At 21.4% G+C, this 8781-nt stretch overlaps 4 protein-coding genes across 4 annotated transcripts, besides 1 other annotated feature; all 4 read right to left on the bottom strand.

Annotated features, from left to right (window-relative positions):
* Positions 1-263: 263 nt before the first annotated feature.
* Positions 264-518, bottom strand: SRAE_1000000500 (Hypothetical protein; the record flags this gene model as incomplete). Its single annotated transcript, XM_024646786.1, has 1 exon — positions 264-518. The coding sequence occupies one exon, from the start codon at positions 516-518 to the stop codon at positions 264-266; it is 255 nt and encodes an 84-aa protein (XP_024500929.1).
* Positions 519-1593: 1075 nt separating this feature from the next.
* On the bottom strand, positions 1594-1881 carry SRAE_1000000400 (Protein-tyrosine phosphatase, receptor/non-receptor type domain and Protein-tyrosine/Dual specificity phosphatase domain-containing protein; the record flags this gene model as incomplete). The annotated part of the gene is made up of 1 exon (XM_024646784.1): positions 1594-1881. The coding sequence occupies one exon, from the start codon at positions 1879-1881 to the stop codon at positions 1594-1596; it is 288 nt and encodes a 95-aa protein (XP_024500928.1).
* A 241-nt stretch (positions 1882-2122) lies between these two features.
* Positions 2123-2393, bottom strand: SRAE_1000000300 (Protein-tyrosine phosphatase, receptor/non-receptor type domain-containing protein; the record flags this gene model as incomplete). The annotated part of the gene is made up of 2 exons (XM_024646783.1): positions 2123-2296; positions 2343-2393. The coding sequence occupies 2 exons, from the start codon at positions 2391-2393 to the stop codon at positions 2123-2125; spliced, it is 225 nt and encodes a 74-aa protein (XP_024500927.1).
* An 883-nt stretch (positions 2394-3276) lies between these two features.
* On the bottom strand, positions 3277-5460 carry SRAE_1000000200 (Protein-tyrosine phosphatase, receptor/non-receptor type domain-containing protein; the record flags this gene model as incomplete). Its single annotated transcript, XM_024646782.1, has 1 exon — positions 3277-5460. One exon carries the CDS (start codon positions 5458-5460, stop codon positions 3277-3279), a length of 2184 nt encoding a protein of 727 aa, XP_024500926.1.
* A 1350-nt stretch (positions 5461-6810) lies between these two features.
* Positions 6811-6894: a sequence feature (Short protein (SRAE_1000000100, CEF61723.1) was converted to a misc_feature.).
* Positions 6895-8781: the final 1887 nt, after the last annotated feature.

Below are 8781 nucleotides of genomic sequence, written 5' to 3'. Positions count from 1 at the left end.
TATATATATATATATTTTGTTTTTGTTTATATAAATATATATATTTTAGTAAAGTTTTTATTTATAAATTAAAAAAATTATATTATTTTATTAAATGTTTATTTTAAAATAAAAATGTAATATATAAAATTATTAATAAACATTTGATTTTAATATTTAAGATTATATGTTGATAAAAATTGAATGAAAGAGATTAAGATATTGTGTGATATTGTAAAATGATTGATATATTTAATATTAGATGTTAAAAATAAAAATTGTTTTTATTTTGGACAATCATGGCATATAAGCCAAAATTGTGTTAAATCATCTCCATAAGCTTCACCTATTTTCATTTGATTTAATGGAACAAAACCTCTTTTAAAATATAAACCTCTGGTATTAATTAGTGGTTGATTATAAAAATTGTTATTGTAATAATCATTGTTAAAGTCAAATAATCCTTGTTGATTAAAAATACTTATTGAATAAATAACAAAAGTTTTTAAAATAAGAATTAAAATAATAAGATAATTCATGAGTAAAAATAATTTTTTTTAGTAATAATATAATATATTGTAAATAATATTATTTAAAATTTTCTTTATATAGACATAATTTTAAGGTAATAGAAGTAGTTAATCTTTGAAAGATTATTTAATTAATTTAATTTCTAGACGACATAGAAATTAGTAGTAACTAAAATGGTATTATTTTATAAAATTTTATTAATATTAAAATGTTATCTCAAGTTGATCTTTAAATAATTCAAATACGAATTCTGTAATTAATCTTTTGTTGATGGTAAAAAATTACTATTATTCAACGAATAGTCATAAAAAATTTTAGTCTTTATTTGATTTTTGAAAATTTTACATATTTGTTTTATAAGTATTGAGTAAATAAAAATAATTTTTCAATATATATGTATAATTTTAATATAAAATAAAATTATATATTTGTAAATTGGTTTTAAACTAGATGACATAAATAAATAATAAATTTTTATTATTTTTATTAAAAATAAAAAAAGATTATTAAATAAAATTAAAAATCTTGAGTGTATATATTTATAATGTTGAATATAGTATGTTAAGATTATGATAAAGAATTACAAATAATTAGAGAAATTAGAATATTGAAGGTATCAGTTATGAATTAAAACTTTCAGAAAAGCTATTTTTAAAGATATATATTTTGTATTATTATTTTTAATATACGATTGGTATATGTCATTGTTGGTATAGATATCATAATAACTGTTCTTAAGAATATGTAGATAATTTTAAGTATGTGTTAGATGAAAAAATTAAAAAAAAGTGATTTAAAGAGTTTGACTTGTAATTATATGCATTTTAATAAAATAGTGTAAAATATTTTATAAATATTTATTGTTACAAACTTTTTTTATATCTTAGTATGAAATTGTTATATAATTGTGAAACTAGTTTCATTTGTTTGTATTATTAGAACTTATATAGCAAAAAAAATTTTTATAAAAAACTTTTTTAAATGTTTATTTTTTACTTTAATTAATTATAAAAACACAATATTTTGTGTGTACTCATGACCAAACAATTTATTATAAAATAATATTATAATAAAAATAAATTATTAATTTATAGTTATTTTTTCTTCTTCAAGTAATGTTTGTACTAATTTCATAAATTTATCATATATTTCAGTATTTACAGCAACTATCCGTTTTTTGAAATGCTCATAAAGAAAAGATAGAGCAAAGAAAAATTGATTTGAAGTTTGAACAGCCTTGTAGCGACGTTGTCTGACATAATCTAAGCATTTAATAGGATCGAATGATTTTTTTAATTTAATCATATCGATCATGTAGATTATTAATGCAAGTGTACCAGTTCTTCCTACACCTGAACTACACTGAATCATTAAATAATCATTTTTGTTTAATTCAATTAATCTTTTATGAAATCCATTAAAAGATTTTTTGTCAGAAGGTACATCCAAAAAAAATATAATTTGTTTAATTTTTTAAAAATTAAATAAACTTACTTTTATTAGGCCAATTTATATAATGAATTAATTTAAAACTTTTTGTTTTATTTGTAGATAATTGAGTAAGTATACAATCATACTCATAATAACATTTATTCTTATCAAGTTGACCACCTTAATTTGTAAGTGAATAATTTTTAGAATTATTATCTTTGAGATTTAATGAAAAGTAAGGATAACATTTATTTTGTTTCTTTATTTCATTTTCATTAATAAGAATTGCTATTACTTCAATCTGATATTTAAAAATTATATCATATGTATCATCAACAGTTTCTTTTAATAGTGCCTAAAAAAAATATGTTATATATTAAAAAATATTTATAAATTCTTACCTGACACATAATAATTTTTCTTTCTTTTCCTTCACCATATTTATAAATCATTTCATTAGCATGAATAAATCCTTCAAAATTAGTAGAATCTTTTTCTCCAATATTTAATGAATTTCTATCAAAACATGGAATTTCTGGATATCGTATTTTATTTTATTTTTCTGTTTTAAGAATAGAATAAAAACGGGAACATTTTTTGTTTAAAACTTTTTCATTAATTATTTGTGTTCTACACACAAAAAAAAAGCTCATTTTTGATCCTCTTAGATCAATTTAGTACATGCAAAAAATCATTTTCAGTCCTTGTCATTTTATGAATATTCATATTTTGAATTCAAAAATTCGTCTATTAAAATGTGTCTTTTGCGTTAAAGGATGCGACGTTTTTCTATATGCAAATATAAAAAAGGATGTTATATTTTTCAAGTATTGAATAAAAATTTTTATTATTTTTTTGCAATTTTAATAAAATAGTTAAAAAATTCTATTTAAGTTTTTCTAAAATTATTATAATTAACTATTTAATTAATTACACTAAATCAAAACTTTTTGTTTCTTTTATTCTTTAAAAATAATTATACTATAAATTAACCTCACTTAAAAAAATGTTTTACTGGGAGTAAGATTAGAAATCATATTTCAAATGATTATTAAACGTATATAAAAGTTTATGAAACCAAATAAATATTATTTTATGTATTTTAATTATATCTTCTTAACTTTAAGTAATACTATATTTTATATATTTAATTGTCTAATTATAAAAGTTGTACAAATTTGTTTTAATAAAAATTTTAATATATAAAATATTTTTTTTACCATATGCTAATAAAAAAAAAATATTACTCAAAGAAAGTATTATATATTTCAAAGAAAATAAAGTGTACAATTTTCTTCACCTTTTTGCAAAATTTATTGTTGTACATTTTGTTAATTAATAAAAAATTTGAATAATTTTTTCGATCTCATTNTATAAATCAGTTTTAGGTAATTCATGTTCTTTCCAATTATTAATATGAAATAATGTTATTTCTTTTGGTTTACCAACATCAACAGTCATTTGAAAATGATAAATAGATAAATGTGAAATATCATTAGCAGACAAATTTTTAATAAATTCAACATTAATATTACCATATTTTTGAGAAGATTTTTTTGGCCAATAATTTACATAGTCATCTTCAATATCAATAAATGCCACAATAACTTTAACATTTTCACGATACAATAGTTCCCAAAAATAATTAATATTATTAGTTGATGGTCCATCAGAAATGATATATTTTTTTTGAGGTGATATTTTATCAATATAATAGGCAGTTATTGCTCCATTAATATCTTTATAACATTTAACTAATTCATTATTAAATAAGGAAGTTGTGTCAGTAAATATTTCTTCAAAACCTTCACATGTCTTTTTATAATCATGGCATTGTTCACGATCAGCAACATAATCTCTTTTAACACCAATTTGTGAATATTTTTCTAATTTTTGTTTTGATATATCATTCCATAATTCAAATATATTGGGATAAGTTTTTTGAATTTTTTTTCTGATAAGACGTGGTTTAATTGATTTGAAATAACATAATAAAATAATAATTATTATTATTATTAAAATAAATAAAGATATACCACCAATAAGTCCATATGTACCACCAATACCAATATAATCAATTAATTTATCAATAAAAGATTTTTTCATAGACTCCATTTCCTTTTTTTTATCAGCCATTTTTTTTTCATATTCTGATCCATCAGTTTCTGATAAAATTTTATATATATCTTCTCCTTTTTCATTTTTTCCCATAAATACTTTTTTTCCTTTTATAAATGTTTGAGTTAAAGTAACAGTTCCAGTAAGAGTAATATAACGGCACATTAAAGATATCATGTTTGTTTTATTATTTTTTAAAATAATATAATCTCCTGAACGTTTAAAATTATCCTTTTCATTATTATTAAAATCATTTAATTTAATAGTTTTATTTTCATAAGTAACAGATTCAAAATATCCATATGTGATTCCATTAATGGTACAATTTGGTTTAGTAGACGTTTCATTTGCTAGATATAATATGTCCTGATTTGGAAATTCATAATCATCCTTCATTGGTCCAAAATAATATATTTTTTCTACAACGTTATCATTTTCAATTGTTGGATAGTTGTAACTAAACTTCAGTATTTTAAATTGATGTAGTGTAAAACTGTCCATTATCATTTCATCAGTATTTGGTATGTCTGCAATACTTGACTCTGCATATCTCATTTCTTTCATTAAAATTTTTTCATCTTTATAAAAATCAGGAGCATCTGGAGACATCAAGTGAAGTTTTATATTGAATACTTCTGTCATACTTTCTCGTTTAACAACATAAATTTTGTTGTTCTTTGGAGATTCTGGATGTTCTTGACCATTAATTTTTATTTCTGGTTTATCATTAACTGCTCTAACAATTTGACACGGAGGCACATATTCCAGAATAGAATTATCATCAGGAACATCAAAATAGTAATATAATTTATTGGCATGAGGTAATTCTTCTGCTTCCTTCAATTCACCATTATTTATATTAATACGTTTCATATTTCCTTCTTTATCTTTGGTGAATTTGACAAGTTTAGCTGGATTATCACTACAATTATTGGATGGAGGAAGTGTCTTTGATATTTTCTCTCTCTTTGCTATTTCAAATGATTTTGGTTTAGACTGCCAATTGTATTTCATCTTCCAATCATAATTTATTGATTTATTGTTAAAATTTATTATACCAGCTATTCCACAAGTTACTATATTATCTCTATTTATATTATTGTATACAGAAGGTGTCCAAGCAAAAATTTTGCTATTAGTACGAAAAGTTAATTTTGAAAATTCTAACAAACCATCCATGTTAAAAGAATCTTTAATATTTGAATGCTTGTAATATTTGTCTGGACATTTGACAAGGATTAAATCTGACGTAGGTTTAATTTTCATAGCCACTGGAAAGGTACTTTCATTGATATTCTTAGAAACTGAAGGAAACAAAGCTGAAGGAATAGTTCCTTTGCAGTAAGTGATGATTTGAAGCAGCAGCCATGTAATTGTGAAGTGATGTAAAAGCAGGAACATTGTAGTTTGTTATTTGGTTATAAATACAACATTATAAATTATTATTTCAAAGATAAAAATTTGAATGTTATATTCAATTAATTTAAATTATTAGCAAAAAATAATCATAATATAGTATTAATATTTAAATATTATAAAATTATATTAGTGAAACGTTTTGATGTTAAAATTTGAATATAAGGTGTCTAATGATGAAATAAATTCATAACCAAGTAACATATATGTAATAAGCTTTAAAGATGTGCTCCAATTGTGAAAAGAAATTGAAGTGGTAATATTATATATATTGTTAAAGATATTTATAAAAATTATTTGTTGTACATAAATTTTTGTTATGTATTAAATTGGTGAAAAATTGATATATTAAAAACTGTCAAAGGAGTGATAAACTTTTTAAAAATTATAGGAGAGTAATTTATTTTAAAAAAAGAAAAGAATATAAAAAATTATTATTATGAAAAAGTTTTACTATAATTTAAAAAGTAAATTAACGTTTAATTAAAAATAAAGAAGAATATATTTAATTTGAATAATAAAATTTTCCAATAATTCCCTTATATTTGAATTTTGATAAAGAGGTGAAAATTGTTTTATCATTACTCCCAGAGTTCAATATTGGATATCTTTTTGTAATCAAATAATTATAACAACTTTTTTAAGTTTCAGATAATATTCTTGATATAATATATTTATGAATGGTTTGATAGATAATATTTATTCTAATTATTCTTTTTATTAAAAAACAATTCACTATTGAAAATGTATATTGATAATGGTAGTGTGAAGAATTGTTTGAGTATTTTATAGCTTGGAGGAATAGAAAAAGAAATGTTTGTTAATGTTATTCTTCATAAATCATTTGGCATGAGAATGTAAATGTAAGAATATAGATAAACTTGGACAAATGCTAAATGTATTTTCTAACAAATGCTACATGTATGGGGAAAACATTAAGTTTGTAAAGCTTTTTGTTTAGGACACTTCTCACTAGTCATTCTTTTATGTACTATATAAGTTGGGAATTTTGTACAATTTTCAGTTTGTAACCCTACTGAATTTTGTAGGGTTATTGTAGTTAATTTATTTTTATTGTTGTAGGGGAATTTTTAATACCTCATGTTCTCGTGGAAGAATATTGTGTGAAGTAATATTTTTGAATAAAAATAAGACGCAATAAATAACATTTAATGATTGATTAATTTCATCTCCCCATACAACAATTAATTAATAATTTTTATTTTCAGAATTAATTTAGAATCTTCTGGAACAAATTTTTTAAAATTTACATGAAAACAATTTGGAATATCGTCACCCCACTATTTATCATCAAATATTTGCGCACTTTTTTTAATGTCTAAATATTCTTATGAATCTCGCTGTTTTCATGAATCTTTTGAAAATTTAACTGTTATAATGATAAGATTGTCAGAAAAGGTAAGAATTGTTGTTATATCTAACAAATATTTTCAGATTTCCATGAAAATTTAATGTTCTGTAGAAATTTAAATGAGGAAGAATTTTATTTGTATCTCCTGGTGGATGGAAAATCAACTGAAAAAGACTTCTAGTATGGGATTGAAGTGGTAAAAATGGAATATTTCTATAAAGGTAATGAATAATTGTCACTTTCTAACTGATATTTTAGATTAACATTTGTCACTGCAACTCTTCCGTCAAAAGCCACTGATATTTCTATTTTGAATTTATCACTTTTAATAAAGTTTTATTTTGATTTCTGTCTTCATTTAAAAATACTGAAATATTCTTTTGTATTGGTACTAAAAAGAAGAAGAATGGAATGTTTAACACTTCAATAAAGGTATGTAATTTTTCTAATATATTTTTATTTCACATATTTAGACTATGACTGATGAGTAATTAAGAACGCTTTTTGTATATGAAGAATTTTCAATAAGATTTCCACTAATGAAATAAAGGTACATTTCTAGTTCATTGATATGTTTAATTTATTCTTTATAGATTGCATCAGTTATGCCTTCAAGCACTTTTAAATTGAAGATTCTTACTTCTGGCTCCTGATTCTTTAAATGAATTTTACTTTTTGAATTGTACTCAAAAAAGCGTTAATAAAGGTAGACAATTTGGAGGGATGTCACTTGTCTACTTTTCATCAAATTTTTGCGCACTTTTCTGGATCACTTTAATATGAAGAATTTCCTGACTAACTTCAATCAAGTGATAAGGATGATGGTAAATGTAAGTAATTTAAATAAATTGATCATTTTTAACGAATATTTTTAGAATATCAATATAATTTGTGCCATTTGTCAGAAATTTATTTAGTTCAAAAATGTAAGAGATATTTTAGAGAAAAAAATAAAAAATCCCAGTAAATTATCTAATTCCAAAAAAACTTTCCATATCCCAAAATATTCACTGAATCTCTTTCAGTGTTCATTAATAAATCTTCCAGAAAAAGGGAATAAATATTTCTCCACAAAATAAATAAAACTACCAGAATATTCCAGAATAAATATGAAACATCATTAAAATTAATTAAAACCACTCAAAAATTAATAAAAATAATTAAAATAATTAATAAAATTATTAGATTGCCCTGAATAAGCAATAAATTAATTAAAACTCCCAAAAAAATCAAATGAAACTTTAAAATATTCAGAAATATCCATTGAAACTTCAAAATAACCACTGAAATCACTGAAATGTCCAAAATATTGAAAAATATCCCAAAAATATTCATTAAATGACTTCCAATCTAGATTAAGAATCTTTCTTAAAAAATTAATTGAATTGACTGACCTCCAATCTAGACTAAGAATATTTTATATAAATTACCCAAAAAAAATATCATTTACTGGAATATTCATCAAAAGAAATAAAAATGACCAAAATATAAATTAAATTTATTAAAATTAGTTAAAAAAAATAATTAGATTGCTTCAAATTAACTGGAATATTCATTTGAATCTTCAAAATATCTGTTTAACATCCTTCAATCTACAATAAGAATGTTACTTTTAATATGAACTCTATTTCCTCTTTACCCATCAAAAATTAATGAAAATTATTAACACATTTATTATTTGATAACATTGAAATAAATAATTTTATTTTTACTTTTATCATTTAATTTCAATTAATTAAGACAAATTAATATAATTAAAAGATGAATAATTAATATATGTTTATTTCCAGATAAATGTACCAGAATGAAATGCAATTCAAACAGAAATAAATTGGGGAAATGTCTCTCATATAAAATATCATCAAATAGTTGCGCAGTTTTCTGAAGTAATTGAAGAAGGTGAATATGAAGAATAATGGATACCAAAATGAAAA

Source organism: Strongyloides ratti, assembly GCF_001040885.1.
Source record: "Strongyloides ratti genome assembly S_ratti_ED321, chromosome : 1".
Lineage (NCBI taxonomy): Eukaryota > Metazoa > Nematoda > Chromadorea > Rhabditida > Strongyloididae > Strongyloides > Strongyloides ratti.
The sequence above is the reverse complement of the archived record's forward strand: the minus strand, read 5'-3'. Positions and strand labels throughout refer to the sequence as shown.